This window comes from Urocitellus parryii, chromosome 14 (assembly GCF_045843805.1).
Source record: "Urocitellus parryii isolate mUroPar1 chromosome 14, mUroPar1.hap1, whole genome shotgun sequence".
Taxonomy (NCBI): Eukaryota; Metazoa; Chordata; class Mammalia; order Rodentia; family Sciuridae; genus Urocitellus; species Urocitellus parryii.
The window spans coordinates 9,026,891-9,043,704 of NC_135544.1; the positions used below are offsets into that span (position 1 = coordinate 9,026,891).

Sequence of the window (16,814 nt, forward strand, 5' to 3'; positions counted from 1 at the left end):
TAGGACTGTATCAGGGCAGGGCAGGCAAAGTGAGGAGAACTTCAAAAGCCCACCTACTGCATTCCCCTCACCCAGGCCTGCCTGTCTCCCCAGGAACTGATAGGAGATAAATGAAACCACTCTTCAAAGCACACTGCTCAAGGACCCAAATCAAAAGGACAGGCTTGAAGATAAGCTTCAGTCTACTTTCCTTTTGTCCCTCCTTCCCACCACATCTTTAAAGGAAATTCTAGGGGGATGAAAAAGAGTTAATTCCCCCCTCCTTCTACTTCCCCATCCACGTGGCATTGGGCAGTGACAGAAGTTAATAGAGCCACAACCAGGAAGGGAGTTCAGAAGCCCTGGTCCTTTCTTCACTTAGCTGGATGTTTGTCCTGTGACAGTCCCCTAAGCTCTTAGTGCCTGTTTCTTCATCTGTCAAGCAGGAATAATAAAACCTGCCCAAAGTAACTCCAAACACTGTGAGATGAGGGACACAAAGTACATTTGGGAAAAGATACTTTTGTGTAGTTATACAGGCAACATTTTTAAAAGCAGTCACCCACCTTACATTTTTGGGAATGAGGCAAAATGAGATATAAGTAAATAGCCCTTTTGTGTAAATGTAATATTCATTCATTAACAAACATTCGTTGGACACTTATTGCACTGAAGCTGCCTGAATTCACACCCCAGCCCCATCTCGAAGCATAACAGCTTGAACCTAGAGCAAGTTGCAAAACCCCTCTGTGCTTCTATTTCCACCTCCCTAAAATGAGGTGATGGTTAGACCTACTTCTTGGGGTTTCTGTAAGGATGGAATAAGAGAATGCCTACAAAGTGTTTAGAAGGGTGCTGTGGCTCAGTGCTGGCTTCTGCAGTGATGGTTAAACACTCGGGCAATAAGAACTCAAAGAGGATGAGGAAACAAGGAAGCATCCAGCAGGAGATCAGACAAGTAAACAAATACAGGCAGTTGCCCTGGGATAAGTGTAATAGCAGAACATGACAGGAGCCCTGAGAACGCAGAAGAGGGAGCCCCTTGAGTCATTTGCGGAGCAGGCTTCCTGCAAGGCTGGCTGGCCTGGCTTTCTTCTGTTTGCTCCCACAGGTCCTTGGTGAACCTCTCATGCCCCAGGCTGTATCTGAAGCCCAGGAACCGGGCAGCCTGAGGAAGTGCCTCTGGGTGCTCTGAGTGGGGAATGCTAAATCAGGGCTCCTGGCCAAGGCCGTAATTGCTGGTCTGCTGAAAGATATTATGCCTAGGGAGGAAAACCAAGTTCTCTGTGAGACAGACTTTTCAGAGTTCTTATAGTGTTTAAAAAAAAAAAACGTAAATAGTTACCCAGTGAGATATTATTTTGTGTTGTTGCCATTAGGGTGTGAGTGTTATGCAGAGAGGTGATCATTCAGGCAATTTCACCCCAGCCAGGAGTGAAAACTAAACATGAACCCCACACAACAAATCTATCACCTCTCCTCCCAACCTGACTCAGGCCTTTTTCTCCTGGGCGGTGAATTTTATGTAAATTGAAGTCATGAAAACAAGTCTATAAATATTCCACAATTTCATAAAAGATTTTCCTAATGGCTGCAGGGGTGGGAGGGCATTTTTATTTTTTTAAAGAAACATGGAACTGGAGGCTGAGGGAGGGGTTATTCTCACTTCCTTAGAATTCCCAGACAGCCTGGGCTCTTCCGGTTGGTTCCCAGGACTTAGTTTTTCTGGATTGGGCTGAAGACGTGTCTGCTCCCCAGAGCAATGGTCCCATAGATGCAGATGATGCAACACATCACAGCCATTACCTGGGACTTTTTGTCCTTAGCACTCACTCAGCATGTGATATGTATTGTCTGCTTGCAGCCTCTTAATGATGGGTTGGCCATTCCCACATGTTACAGTAGGAAACCGAAGCTTAGGAATTTTGTTTTTTTGAGAAGGTTAACCTGCCCAGGGTCATCACTGCAGTGTGGTTCAGAAGTCTGGCTCCCAGAGACCCAACTCCAGGTAATCACTCTACCTCTTAGTGTCCTGTGACTTTAGGTGACTATCCTTTCTATTCCTCATTTCTTCAGCTTGCTTGAGGATGAGAAGAGAACTTGCTGTTTATTAAGCACCTGAAATACAGAATTGTAATTCTTTTCAACAATGTCATGGGGACATCCTCAAGCAGCCCTTGTTCCTGTCCTGTTTTAATAGTGGCTACTCATTACCAGGGCAATCTGGGAAGGGTTTGCATATAGGAAGTCCCCTTAATCATACATCTGCCACTTTTTTGCAAGGGAAGGACCTCTGCCATATGCCATGTACAGCAAGGACTTACATAAGCTTTTCAACAACACCCTAGCACAATGCTGTGCCCACAGCTTGCCATCAATAAACATGGCCCAACTGAATACTGAGTCATATTCTCTCCCAGGTGACAATCCTTTGAAAAGTGAACTTCCTTTCAGGCCACTAGGGCCCCATTTAGGGCTCTGTATAGGTTAGTGATCCAGCTAAGTGAATGTCAAATAGTGATTGTAATAATCATTCATTAGTGTTTTAATTAGGCCTCTGGCCTGGCTAAATATGGTTTTTCATTTTTTTTCTCTTAAGGCGATGGGATGCATCTAGCCAGAGAGACTATGCTGCCCTCACCAGCACCCCCAAAGTATTTCTGTACTCCTGTGTGTTCCCAGAGTGTGTCCCACTCACTTTAGGAGAGAGAAACAGGCCTGGCCTATAGTGCATGCTGTTTGGCACCACTGTCCCTAATAGTGACTATTGCTGTGAGCTTAGGGAGTGAGATTTTTCTAAAAGGACAATGAATTGCCAGGTGCAGTGGCACACACCTATAATCCCAGAAGTAAGGAGGCTGAGACAGGATTGCAAGGTGCTGAGGCGAATCTCAGCAACTTAGAGACAACCTGTCTCAAAATTAAAAATTAAAATAAAATAAAAAGGATTGGGATATAGTTCAGTGGTAAAGCACCCTGGGCTCAATCTCTAGTACCAAAAGACAAAAATGATGAATTATTACCTACACAGATTCCCCATCCCTACCCCCCAACCTGGCCAACCTCTGTTCACTTCTTTTCTTCTTTTCATTCACCACTTCTTTTTCCCTTCTCTTTTCCTCTCCAAATAAAAAAAGCAAATATTTATTGTCCTCCTTTCTTCTCTCCTTTTTTATCCCCCACCCCAGGGTGGGAATTGACCCCAGGGCCTCCCCACATGCTAGGCCCCACCTTCAGTCACTGAGCTACATCCCTACATCCCCAGCCCTTTTTTATATGTTTTTTGGTTGGTTGGTTGGTTGGTTGGTTGGTTAGTTGTTGTTTTGTTGTTAAACCCAGGAGTGCATAACCACTGAGTCATATCCCCAGCCCTTTTTAAAATTTTTTCTTCTGAGACAGGTTCTCACTAAGTTCCTTAGAGCCTCACTAAATTGCTAAAGTTGGTCTCCAACTTGCAGTCCTCCTACCTCAGCCTCTGGAGTCATCGAAATCATAGGCATGCACCACTGCACCCAGCTTTTTTATACTTTATTTTAGGTCTCACTAAATTGCCTGGGTGACTTCAAATTTGTGATCCTCCTGCCTCAGCCTCCTGAGTGGCTGGGATTACAGGTATGAATACAAACCCCAGCTTCTCCTCTTTTCTACTGCCTCCTGCCCCCATCCACATTCCTAAATGCCTTTACTCTCTTCCCTCCCTTTTTCTCCCAATTTATATTCCATTAATCATTTCTAATACACATCTGCTAAGGTCCTAGAAGGATTTCTTGGCTTGTTCTCAGCTGGGCTGGTTACAACAACCAAGTAGTCTTTTATGACCTCCTAAGTCTTCCCTCTTTCCAGTTCTTTCTCCTTTCCAAGGTGTCTCTACAAAGGCCAGCCCTTCTACATTGGCTTTCTTCTGCTGTTTCTCTCTTTATCAGTGTCCCAATGGCCTTGGAGGTGAAAGCAATCCTGCAGTGGAGCTTTAAAGGTGGTGTTGAGAGGTTGCTGTGAGCAGAGCTAAGGGTAAAAGAGGGATAGTCCACAGCAATAAGGGAATCACCTCCCTTCCCTTCCATGCCTGTCCCTCTTGCTGCAACATGGGAGATACCTCCTATCAGGGCATCCCTTGTGGTTTGTTTTAACTTGATATTACAAGGATTAAAATTGAGGAAGGAAAAGCTGTACAATTTTTTTTTTCACCAGTACTGGGGATGGAAAAGGAGAGGGGTCTACCATTGAGCTACATTCTGTATCACCAAGCTACATTCCCAGCCCTTTTTAACTTATTTTTATTATTTTCATTTTTTTTTTTTTATTTTGAGACAGGGTCTCACTAAATTGCCCAGGCTGGCCTGGAAGTTACCATCCTCCTGCCTCAGTCTCTAGATTAGCTGGGATTAAAGGTATGTGACACCGCACCCAGCTAAATTTGTGCAATTTCTAAAAGAAAAAAAAGCAGTATTAAAATACGTTTAATATAGTAAATGATATGGCCTGGGAGCGGTGCCTGCTATCTCTTGTACTGAACAGGATAAAGGTCATGGTTTTTTTATTTCTATGATAGTTATTTCTTTCGGTTTGAAGAACCCTTTTGAAATCTCCTACCCCGTCTCGGGTTCTCATGTTGTCCCAAGGCGTTGGTCAGCACGCAGAGTCAGGAATGGGTAATCCCAGAGCAATATGCCTGGAGTGACAGGCCTGACAATAGAGTGATGGATTGGAACTTGGGAAAGTGGTATCCAAATGAGATGGTGACACCAGCGCGCCTCCACTGGCCGCTTAGAGCACGGAGAAGTGGTCACTCCGGAAGACCAGCTTCACCTTCTGATGAGCGGCAGACACGGAACTTTAACGTCAGGACGATGACTACGTAAAATCTCTACCAAGAGAAAAGCTGGCAATGCATATTTTATCCAAAAGGCGCGGGAAATCGAGGAGGGTATTGTTATTTTTAATAAAAAGTTTTTAAATTTTCCTGGGGAAAGCTAGTGCATTTCCCCCTGCTTGGGGGAAAAATAAGAGGTATATCTCTGGAGTCAGTGTCGTTCTGCCATGCTTAGAGAAATCCTCACCTGCTCTGGGATACCGGCCTCTCCCATGACCCCACGTTTCCCCCCAAACAACAGTAGGGTGCGGTACCTTGAGGAAACTTTACCCCTTCAAACAGGACTGAACAAGAAACCCGAAACACACCCAAACACCGAACCTATAAATCAGAGCGAAGACACTGCGCTCCCGGCGCGTCCGAGGGGTGCGCACAGCCCGGCGTACCGCACCTCACCAAGACTATCTCACCCCGGAAGGGAGTCCTCAAACTTGCAGTCTTTGACTGGACAGGCTCAAAGTAGTCTTTGAGCGACCCACGTCGCGCCCCGAGAATGGTGGATGCCTCCGAAGCTCGGGCACTTCCAAGTGAACACACCCGGGAAAGGCCAATTCGAATTGGGAAGGAGAACGGCCAGAGCTGCGCCTGAGAAGGACCCAGGGTCCGGAGGCTTGGCCAGCCCCCAGGCGACCTTTGGGAGAGACTCGGACTCCACCGTACCGGAGCTGGCTCCAGGCGCTCCTGCCCTACCCCAACGCCGCCTTACGGGGTGACAGCCCCCAGCCAACACCACTCCCCAGCGGTGGAGAGGGAGAGAGGAGATGTAGACAGGAAAGCCCAAGGAGAGTGCGCACAGCCCAGGGTCCCGGAGAAGTCCGGTCCCCAGAGAGACCTCGAGGCGAGGACAGCGCAGTGGGGTCCGGGTGGGGGAGAAGGGAGGAGTACCGAGAGCGGTGAAGGCCGAGGCGGCGGCCGCGCGCCGGCGAGGGCCCTTTAAGACTCTCCCCTCCCACCGCCGGCGCCGGCCTCCGCCCGCCGTTCTCCCCGCCCCAGGGTCCCGGCGAGAGCTGCGATTGGGTGGGCGCGGCGATCCCTTTGAAGTGTAGCTGCCGATCGCGGCTATTTGACGTGCGGCTCGCGGAAGACCAAGGTTTTTGTGTTGCTCGCCGGGGCTAGCGGCGGCGGCGGCGGCGGCGGCGGCGGCTGCTGCGGCGTCGGTGGAGGAGGGGAGGAGGCGAGGAGGATCAGCGACTGCTGCACGGCGCTCGACGCTGCGGAGCGAGCCCACCCGCCCCCGGAGCTCGCCTCCCCGGTGCTCCCCCTCCCTCCCCGCCCCCCCAGTGGCGCTGCCTCCTCCAAATGAGCGATTCGCCCGCTGGATCTAACCCAAGGACACCCGAAAGCAGCGGCAGCGGCAGCGGCAGCGGCGGCGGCGGGAAGAGGCCGGCGGTGCCGGCGGCGGTGTCCCTCTTGCCCCCGGCGGACCCCCTGCGCCAGGCGAACCGGCTCCCTATCAGGGTCCTGAAGATGCTGAGCGCTCACACCGGTCACCTCCTACATCCGGAGTACCTACAGCCGCTGTCCTCCACTCCCGTCAGCCCCATTGAGGTCAGTCTCCCGGGCGCTGCCCGCCCCGCACCAGCCCCGTTCCGATCGCCACTGCTGGGCTGGTAGCCTGCTCCCTGCACCCCCCCCCCTCCCGGGCTTGGTGTGACACCCAGGTCTGGCCACGCTGGCGGCCCGAGTGAAGAGGGACGGAACAACGAGGGCCACCAGGTTTCCCTGTAAAAGGTTCTCCTTCCCCGCTTGTCCTTTGGAGATACGCGTTTTCTCTTGGATTGAATTTGCTCTGGAGTTCCCACTGAGTCCTTTACTTTTTCTCTGGCATTCAGTTTGCTGTCCAGAGGTGATCTCTGCTGGACCCACCCACCCTCACCCTTAGCCTTACCCCACCCCCGCTCCGGCGTGTTCTTTTTGAAGCACTGGCCACCCGGATCTCATTCCGCTTCTTTCCCATCCGGTTGGGGCACACTACACCCAGGCCCTCTCGATCCCAAGTCTTTCTTCTTGCCACTTCCCTGGGTGCCCTCTCCGGAAAGGAGGGAGGGGCTACTCAGTATGCCAGCTGCAGCCCTGCCTTTAGAAATCACCTCTCTCAGTTCCTACCCCGCGGGCGCCATCGCCAGAAACCCGTCCCAAGCGAAGTTCCCTCAAACTAAAAGCATAAGTTTTTCCCTGGGCCTAGAAGAGGGGGGAGATGACAGGAAAAAAGTCAAGTCACTCTCCCAATTCCAAAAACGGCACCTTTTTTTCCTCAGTACCCCTTCCCCTGCCCCATTCCCCAGTCTGGGCCTGTGGCTCACTCCCGAACCAACCCGCAGTGTGAGCGCAGTTCCGCCCATCTGCCCCGCCCGAGCTGGGGCCTCGCACCCAGACCCTCTTGCCTAGGCCCTTCTCACTCCGTCTTACCGCAGCCTGTGCACCAGGAGCCCCCCTAGCTTGGAGGGTCTCCTTGTCTCACCCCTTTCTCCCTCCCCTTGCCACTGTCTCCCACAGCTGGACGCCAAGAAGAGTCCATTGGCGCTTCTAGCCCAGACCTGCTCGCAGATCGGCAAGCCTGACCCTCCGCCCTCGTCCAAGCTCAACTCAGTAGCTGCGGCTGCCAACGGGCTGGGAGCAGAGAAGGACCCTGGCCGCTCCGCCCCAGGCGCCGCCTCCGCGTCCGCGGCCCTCAAGCAGCTGGGGGACTCCCCCACCGAGGACAAGTCCAGCTTCAAGCCCTACTCCAAGGGCTCTAGTGGCGGCGACTCCCGCAAAGACAGCGGCTCCTCCTCGGTGTCCTCCACTTCTTCCTCATCCTCCTCGTCCCCCGGAGACAAGGCAGGCTTCAGGGTCCCCAGCGCCGCCTGCCCACCCTTTCCCCCACATGGAGCGCCAGTCTCCGCCTCGTCGTCCTCGTCCTCGCCTGGCGGTTCCCGCGGCGGCTCCCCGCACCACTCTGACTGCAAGAGCAGCGGCGGGGGTGGTGGTGGGGAGCTGGACAAGAAAGACCAGGAGCCTAAGCCCAGCCCAGAGCCAGCGGCCGTGAGCCGCGGCAGCGGTGGGGAACCCGGTGCACATGGCAGTAACGAAGCTGTGGCCTCTGGGCGCAAGTCAGAGCCTCCCTCAGCTCTTGTAGGGGCCGGCCACGTGGCGCCAGTGTCACCCTACAAACCAGGCCACTCCGTGTTCCCGCTGCCGCCCTCCAGTATCGGCTACCATGGCTCCATCGTGGGCGCCTACGCCGGCTACCCATCTCAGTTTGTGCCTGGCCTGGATCCTACCAAGTCTGGCCTCGTGGGAGGCCAGCTGTCTGGGGGCTTGGGCCTGCCACCCGGCAAGCCCCCCAGTTCAAGCCCACTCACTGGGGCCTCCCCGCCCTCCTTCCTGCAGGGATTATGCCGCGACCCCTACTGCCTGGGAGGTTACCACAGCGCCTCGCACCTCGGAGGCTCCAGCTGCTCCACTTGCAGCGCGCATGATCCTGCTGGGCCCAGCCTGAAGGCTGGAGGCTACCCACTGGTGTACCCCGGGCACCCGCTGCAGCCTGCCGCGCTCTCGTCCAGCGCCGCTCAGGCAGCGCTTCCCGGCCACCCACTCTACACCTATGGCTTCATGCTACAGAACGAACCGCTGCCACACAGTTGCAACTGGGTGGCAGCCAGTGGGCCCTGCGACAAGCGCTTCGCCACCTCGGAGGAGCTGCTCAGCCACCTACGGACTCACACGGCCCTGCCTGGCGCCGAGAAACTTCTGGCCGCCTATCCTGGGGCCTCGGGCCTGGGCAGCGCCGCTGCTGCGGCTGCAGCCGCAGCCTCCTGCCATCTGCACCTCCCCCCGCCCGCCGCCCCTGGCAGTCCTGGATCGCTGTCATTGCGGAGTCCACACACTTTGGGGCTAAGCCGGTACCACCCCTATGGCAAGAGCCACTTATCCACAGCTGGGGGCCTGGCCGTGCCATCCCTCCCTACAGCCGGACCCTACTACTCGCCATATGCGCTGTACGGACAGAGACTAGCCTCAGCCTCGGCTCTCGGATACCAGTAACTACAACTCTGACCCCTACCCAACCCTCCTCTCCTCCCCTCCTCCCTTGTCCCCCCACCGCCTCCGTCACCGCTGAAGCCTCCACTACTGCTTATCCCTGCCGGGATTCCCGCCCAGACCCTCCCCACTGGACTGTATTTATTTACTATAATGTTAGCTTACAAGCTGGGAATATAAGTGCATTAACGGCCCACACGAGTCAATGGTATGCAAAAAGTCTATGTTCCCCCAAATAATAATATTAACCACGCAGATAACTACATGACCCTGCCCTTTTTCCTTTTATTTTTTCCTTAGATATAAGTTTTAAATTTTTAATCCTTTTTTATTATTGGTTTGGTTTTAGGGAGAGGAGGGACAGTTGGGGTTCTTGGATTCTTCTATATGTTTCGTTTTCCCTTCCTGGGGAGTTTCTTGCATGAGTCTTAACCATTAAAACTACATATCCCTTCTCCTTTCCCCTCTTTCCCCTTCACTCCCTCTTGTTTCTTCAATTTGAGGTTGGTTTCTTTCCCCCCTTTCTACAAGTAGCAAAGAGGAGTTGTTTTGTTTTGTTTTTAGTAACAATTTTGGGGTGTGGAAGGGGCAAGCTTGGTGGCTGGAGGTCTTGAGCTCTATTGATCCCTCTGCAATATCCCTCCCTCTTCTTCGAGGGCCCTTGGTCTGGGCCCCGGCCCCCAAAATACAGCCTGGCCCCCTAACCTTGCGCTGAGCCCGGTGTGCCCCAACTCCACCAGCAGGCTTCCCCCATCCGTGAGCCCAATGGTCTGGACAGAGCCTGCCTGCTCTAGGCCCTAACACCCCGTATTCACACTGCCGGCTGGTGAGACACCTGTAGGGCTCATCCTATTCAATTAAAAGTCCTAGAAAGCCCTGCTGGTGTGAAACTTTGCTCTTTATATTTTGCGAAGTGCTTTATCGTCATTGTTTTTTCTCTCCCTAATTGGGGCTGTACCCCTCCACTGACGGCAGGGGCGGGGTCGGCGATCCTCTATGGATCCCTCCAAAGCAGACCAGTCGCGAAGTCAGCGGATGGTGCAACCTCACTAGGTCCAGGGGGGTTGGGGGGGAGTTGGGGACTCAGGGAGCACTCGGATGGTAGCAGCCCCCCCGAACTCTCCCAGGCCCGACCCAGCAATCCCCAAAGTTGGCTGTGGGTTTCCGTGGGTTCCGCAGTGACTGGGATGGAAGACTCTGGCCCCTGTGTCTTCTCCCCCCATTCTTTCCTCCCTCCGGGTCTCATGCAGCAGTGCGAGGGCTGCGGGGCCTGTTTGGGGTGAATAGAGCTCTCCCTTGGTAAGACTTATTTTGTTAATAAATGGAATACTTGGCTATATTCACACCGTGGTGTGTTTCTCTCTTGCCTCACCCACCGTCCCACTTCCAGACACCTAAGCAGATGCCCGTCTTTTATTTCTGTTTAAAATGCCTTAGGGTTTCCTTCTGAGATTGCTGTACAGGGAAGAGTTTAACGCCCTTCCTTAAATGAGAGAGTAGGGGCCTGCCAACACATTGCAAATTACAAACCCACCTTTATTCTTTTCCCACTTGGTTATTTAGCTCTCGGCCTCACTTGAAAGGCCTTGGCATTTTCTGGGGTCGGGGTGGAGGGCATGTATAAAAATGGATCTTCCTCTGGGCCCAAATTCTAGGTGCAAGGGGCTAAAAGGGAACCATGATCCAGGGCCCAAACAGCAGCCGCAGCACTGTCCCAAGCCCGGCAGGAGCGCAGGTAGAGACGACGTGCCTCTGGCGCCACCTGGTGGCAGAAAGATGAGCGACAGGCGGAGAGAAACTGACTCCCGCCCCGACCACACACCTTCTGCGCTTCGCATTCCCTAAATTCGGAGGACTTCTACTTGCCATTTTTGTTAGGGGTTTCCTCCCTTACCTGAGCAAAGGGTGAATACACATTCTGAGAGGTTGTTTCTCTAGGCTTGGAAGCTCTCCTCGGCCAGCGCTGGTTTATGGACCTGGGTCATCTGCGAGTGTGAAAACTCTGGAACTGGGTTTGGGTTTTGCTGAGAAGGCGCGGTGATTATTTGGGACTTTGAAGTCATTCTTGTCCCGAGTACCAGAATGGCAGCCTGGTTCCTCTTTCTTGAGCTCGATGACAGATGCTAGCTTCTACAACCTCTGGCAGTCGAGGGTGGAAGTGCTATTTGCTAGGGTATTTATTGACCAGTGCACTTGCCCATTGCATGGGATAAAGGGCCCGCAGTGAGTGTCGAGCCCTGGCGCTGAGCCTGATCGTGCCTAGTACTGACTTGCTCCCCTCCCGCCCCAGGGGCGAAAGTGGAATGTTGCAGCAGAAACCTCTGGGCTCGGACCCCAGTTGCCTGTCACCCGAAGCCTGCTCCAGCAGACCGCGGGCGCTCGCCCTCGGTACGGAGGCCTCTGACCAGACCCGTTGCTCCCGCGCCCCCTCCTGGCTGAGCTTCTCTACACCCGCACCGCGCGGCTTGGGGATCTTTTGGTGATGTTGTGCTTTGCTTTTTCTGTGAGGGGTATGACTTATTAAGTAGTTTGTGCTAGGCAGACTGCGTAGTTCTGAAAACGTCTGTAACCAGAGGTCAAGTTCGGAAGGTGGCACTGCTCTCAGCCTTGCTGTTGCTGTTGCAGTTGCACACAAACTTCGACCACAGAATTCTAGGGTGGGTCTTGGCTGCGCTAGCTTCGCTGGGGGCCGCGCCACTTCAGGCTGCTGGATACCACCTCGGGATTCCACAGGGCCTCAGCATAAGTCGTGTGTGTGTGTGTGTGTGTGTGTGTGTGTGTGTGTGTCCCAAATCTTCATATGTGCGCAAAACTCCTCCGTCATTCAAGAGAACATCAGGATTCCGTTGCAATGTCAGTGCTGGCATATCCTAGAGAAAGGAAGCTGGACTGCGGTGTCACCCGGCACCGGGAGGACCCCAGACCCAGGGAGGCTGAATGCGCTGAGAAAGTCATCCTGACCTCAATCCAGGACATTCCTGGGGAATCAGCATTGTCTGATTTCTCAGGGTCCAAGCTGGCCTGAATTTTTAAAAGACCAGGAATGTAGAGATTCCTTGCCCTATTTTTTTTTCATTTTCACTTTTTTTGTTGTTGTTTATTTTTTATTTTCATCTTCCATTCAAATCCCCCCTTTTCCCCAGTCACACTTTTTGTTTCATTTTCAATGCCTTCTAAAATTGGTGGAAATTGCTCCCGGACCTGCAGGATCTCAACTTTTGTCTTTCTTGCACTTCATGGTCTTCAGACCTTTCTCCCAAAGAACAGAAAGGTCTTCTTGGCAAGGGAAGTAGGAAGACATAATATCGCCACAGTTAGAAAATTCTCCCTGTACCCAAAGAAAGTTTTCTAATAACTGCTTGGTTCACACTTCAGGAGTGAAAATGCAGGTTAGAAAACTTAACTATTGAATTTCCCCTACAAAATGTATTGACAGCCTGGACAGGGAACAGTGCTGCTGAATCAATCTGGTTGAGTTAAACTGTGCCCCCTGCCCAACTACTATAGTATCATCAAAAGAACAGGTAATGTAGTCGGGAGTGTCCACCTCCTTACCCTGACACAACAGCGCTCCCCACTGGTAAATTGGTAATATTCCTAAGAAACATGGCTGTGGCCATTTTAATTAGCTGGTGGGAAGTTTGCTACTTACAATGGCTTATTCCCATTAACCAAAGTTGCCATTTTAATAGAAAGGGTACTCCCCCACCAATTGCTTATTTGCATAATTAATTCACACAGCAACCCTTTCTCTGAAATTCACCTCCACCTTCTGTCTCTTTGCCTCCTTCTCTTTGCAGCTTTCCTCCCACCCACCCCCCCTCCTAATCTCTCCCAGGTGCCAGAAACCAGTCCTGTGTTACCAAGGCACCAGGGTGGAAGCCACAGAGCTGGAACTTGAGATACTGGACGTTCCTGGCTCCAGGTCCTATTTTCACACCTCTAGCTGGGTTATTTTTGTGGCCTTGTGGGTAGCAGAGAGAGAAGTAGAAAAGGAGGGGAAAGACTCCACCTCGGATATAGGTTTGACTCAAAACAGAATTGTATGGCAGTGTTTTACCTTCCCAACCATCCACCCCCAAGCCCATCTCCTGAGAAATCTGCAGCCCAAGCACAGCACCATCTCTATGCAGCCGTAATTGCCTTGCCCTACCCAGAATACTGTGATTGTGTCTCTCAATATATGAACAAACTCCCTCCTGGTGTACGTCTGGGTAACAGTGGAATTCGTCTTACAATAATCCTGTGGCTCTGAGCTTTATTAATCATTCTGTAGGGGAAGCTGCACTCCAGTTTTCTGTTTGATTTGATTTCATTCATCCTGTCTTTTTGCAAAATAGATGGTTGAGTGCATCCGATAATGTATGGTTTAATTTGGAGCACTATGGGTTTGAATTACCATTTTCATAATGTGCTGTGCATTAATGTGTTACATCATTTATAAAGAAGAATGTGCTGGGTTTCAAACTTTCTCCTGAAAGACAAAGTCACCTAAAGGAAACAAAGCCAAATCACACCAACCCATCTTCTTATCTCCCTGCCAGAGAAACTCCTACCTCCCCAACTCAGGTTAAATCTGCCAAAGTTCATAAAACGCGACCTAAGGTTTTTGTAGTCACATAATGCAGGTGGGTGTGGAGGTTTGGGGGGAACTTGCACAAGGCTGCCCGGGAGCCATCATTGGCAGTACAAAGCTCCCCCTCATTATTGCCTAACAACAGCTTTGCAGCCAACTGCGTTTGCGTTTGCAGAGACCTCCAGTGGATGGCTCTGGGTCGACCCTAATCCCAGCACTCCCTCCCCAATGGCTGTAATAACACCAGCTGTCTGTTACTCAAACTCTGACTGAGGAGGAAAAAGCACTGATTATCCAAATACAGTCATTAAAGGGGAAATGTGTTTTTAGGACTGTCAGAGTGATTAATGAGGGCTAGCCGTCTTTGCAAATGCACTTGTTTAGTCTAACTGGCAGCTTCTATTTTCCTATTGATTTATTGCAGCCGTTGCCGGGCCTTGGTGTGTGCGAAGTCAGGGCACTTCACAACTGTGCCCTGTTTAAACAGGAAAAGCATGCACCATTTTGTCCGGGAGGGAGGGAGCAGCCTAAAGTCTCTCCCTTCAGTTCAGTCTCCAGGGGCCCAGACCAACAAAGAAGACATTAAAAACCTGCAGCCCAGAGAGAGAAGGAAACTGCCTCCCCTCCTCAGTCTTCCCCAGTCACTCAGATCCACGGCTGGTGGAGTCTGGTCTACCATGGCCCTTGGACAAAGTCTGCCCTATTGTAACCCACGATTCTTTCCTCCAGTACCTCCAAACCAGCTGTCATCCCTGGGTCCAAGTACAGGAAAGCCCTCCCCCATTCTCAGCGGAGGGAAAGGCAGGGTAGGAAAAGAATGGAAAAAACAGAAGCCAAGCAGTCCCTGTAGGGGTTGGTGTGCATGATACATTGATAGACACCAACGGTTGGTTTCAACTTTTAAAAAGAGGTTGGGGGGTGGGGGCACATAAAAGTGATATATCTACTTCTCTCCATTTGTGTCTTTCATGTTTTGATAAATGAGGTATCTAATGACCAAAACAGAGAAATGGCAGCCTGAAAAGAGTATTTGGGGATTATACTTCCAGGTGGTCGATCGTCAAAGCAAACAGAGTTCACAGAATTCCTGTTAGTGCCCAGCACAATGCTGAATGCCACAAGATACAGAATAAACCCAGACAAACTTCTTGCCCAATTTAGTTGGAGGAGAGAAGATATGCCCATAAGACCAGGAGCAAGCTGGGCCCAGAGGTACACGCCTATAATCAATCCCAAGATGAGGCAGGAAGATTGCAAGTTCAAAACCAGCCTCAGCAATTTAACAAGGCTCTAAGTAACTGTCTCAAAAAAAAAAAAAAATTAAAAGGCCAGGGATGTAGCTCCATGGTTAAGTGCCCCCAGGTTCAATCTCCTGTGCCAAAAAAAAAAAAAAAAAAAGACAGGGAGCAAGATAGCATCATACATAACTGCATTTATGTGGATCCAATAAAGTGCTAAATCATACTGTGCAGACAGTGAAGAGCAGGACAGGATATATTAAGGTGCTAATTGTGCAGATCAGATGGTGGAGCCACAGGAGCTGGAGGAAGGAGAGCTCATGGGGGCTGGTGGAGGGAACCTGAGCCTCCCCTTCTTGCTAGGCCTATGCTCTTTTGAAAGCTTCGAGATGGATGGGGACTTCATTCTATAGTGAAGAGAGGGCTGAATTGGAGGCTCTGAGCCAATAATTTCAGTTTCTAGAACAGATCAAAGAACAGGCTTCACCAATATTATAAACAACACATATAAATTTTCATCCATTGGATCTACCCCTCATCAGCTCACACCTTCCACACAACATCCCAAGCATGGAAATGGTTTGTATGCCTTCCCTAAATGAAGTACCTTTCCGAGCTTTCCTGGGGTGGTGGCCTCTCATCAGCATTATTAACACTTCCTCTGATAGGAAAAGCTATCAGTGGATTCTTGATCACAGATAAAATGGGAGACTTAAGAGAAAAGAAGCTGACGACCTTTTATAAACTTCAGAATGGAGACAAATGGTATTTATCCTGGAAAGTCCAGAATGTCTGGTTATTAGGCAATAGTAGAGCATTGAAATGGAAGTCAGAGAACCTAGATTTTGTTTGAGTTCTAAAATCTAATTGCTGTGTGATCCCGATCAAGTCATTTACTCTCTCTGAGCCTGTTTTCCCATTTCTGAAATGAAGTTGTTGGGCCCTATAGTCTTTCAGCCCTTTGCAACTGTAGTATTCTATTATTTTGATTTTTAAAAAAATATTTATTTTTTAGTTTTAGGTGGACACAATATCTTTATTTTACTTTTATGTGGTGCTGAGGATCGAACCCCATGCCCCATGCATGCCAGGCAAGCATGCTACCACTTGAGCCACATCCCCAGCCCTATGATTTTGATTTTTAAGAGGCAAGATATCTATGTTGCCCAGCCTCTAACTCCTGGGCTCAAGCAATCCTCCTGCTTCAGCCTCCTAAGTAATTGGGACTAAAGGTGTATGCCACTTTGCCCAGTTTCTATGAATTGATAAAATATTTTTAAAGTGAAGCATCACAATGGTTGGCCCTCATCAAGTACAATTCTGAAGTTCCTGTCAGAGCTGGGGGTAGAGTGTGTGGTTAGCATGCACAAGACTCTAGATTCCATCCCCAGCACCAAATAAATAAAAAGTTCCTATCAGAACAGCAGATGGGATAATCCGGTAAAAGAAGTACCATGACCTCACCTGAATATCAAGGAGTAGGAAGGGGGTACATAAGAAAAATATTATAGTGTAGAATTTTTTTCACCCAAAAAGCTGACTCCAACAGAGTAAATTACTAACATACTTTTTTAATTTGGTGAAATGCTGAGCATAGATTGATGCAGGTATTTCAGAGACTGCATGGGGTGCTTAAGTGGGTTAGAAATTATTTTAAATAATTTTGAGAATCCTGCAAGGTTAAAGCAAGGTCTACAAACAGAATCCAATTTTTTATAGCCTACAGCCAATTGCTTTTGGAAAATGGGACTGGCAGGAAAAGAAATGAAAAGCAGATAAAAATCAAACCACATTGGGGGGACCTTTGCTCTGAGTGGGCAGTGGGTATCTCCACGGCTCTTTAAACATAAAATCAAATGGTTCTTCTAGAGCTTAAATCAGAGCCAGACTTTAGAATGGAAACAGTAATTTGAAAAATGCCATGGCTCATCCCCCCACATCCTGTTTGCTCCCTGGGTATGTGGACATGTAAGTGTATGCGTGTACATGGTGTGAGTTACACATGGGTTTATGCTCATCCCATAATGGAAATCGTTTGTGCTCTTCCTTCTGACTTTTGACAACTTCAAATATGGGCACCACCAAACATACCGAAATGACACGTCAGGCATCATTTTGTGTGTACCAT

General features: G+C 50.4%; 1 protein-coding gene across 1 annotated transcript; it reads left to right on the forward strand.

Annotated features, from left to right (window-relative positions):
• The first annotated feature begins 4,800 nt into the window (after window positions 1-4,800).
• Znf703 (zinc finger protein 703) lies at window positions 4,801-10,215 on the forward strand. Its single transcript, XM_026404690.2, has 2 exons — window positions 4,801-6,397; window positions 7,346-10,215. Exons 1-2 carry the CDS (start codon window positions 6,149-6,151, stop codon window positions 8,873-8,875), a joined length of 1,779 nt encoding a protein of 592 aa, XP_026260475.2. The 5' UTR covers window positions 4,801-6,148; the 3' UTR covers window positions 8,876-10,215.
• The last annotated feature ends 6,599 nt before the right edge of the window (window positions 10,216-16,814 follow it).

What these genes read in the sequence shown, in the direction of transcription:
- Znf703 (XM_026404690.2), top strand. Translation starts at nt 6,149, where the DNA reads ATGAGCGATTCGCCCGCTGGATCTAACCCAAGGACACCCGAAAGCAGC. An exon ending in CTCCCGTCAGCCCCATTGAG is followed by an intron (nt 6,398 to 7,345) that starts GTCAGTCTCCCG and finishes TGTCTCCCACAG; the next exon opens with CTGGACGCCAAGAAGAGTCC.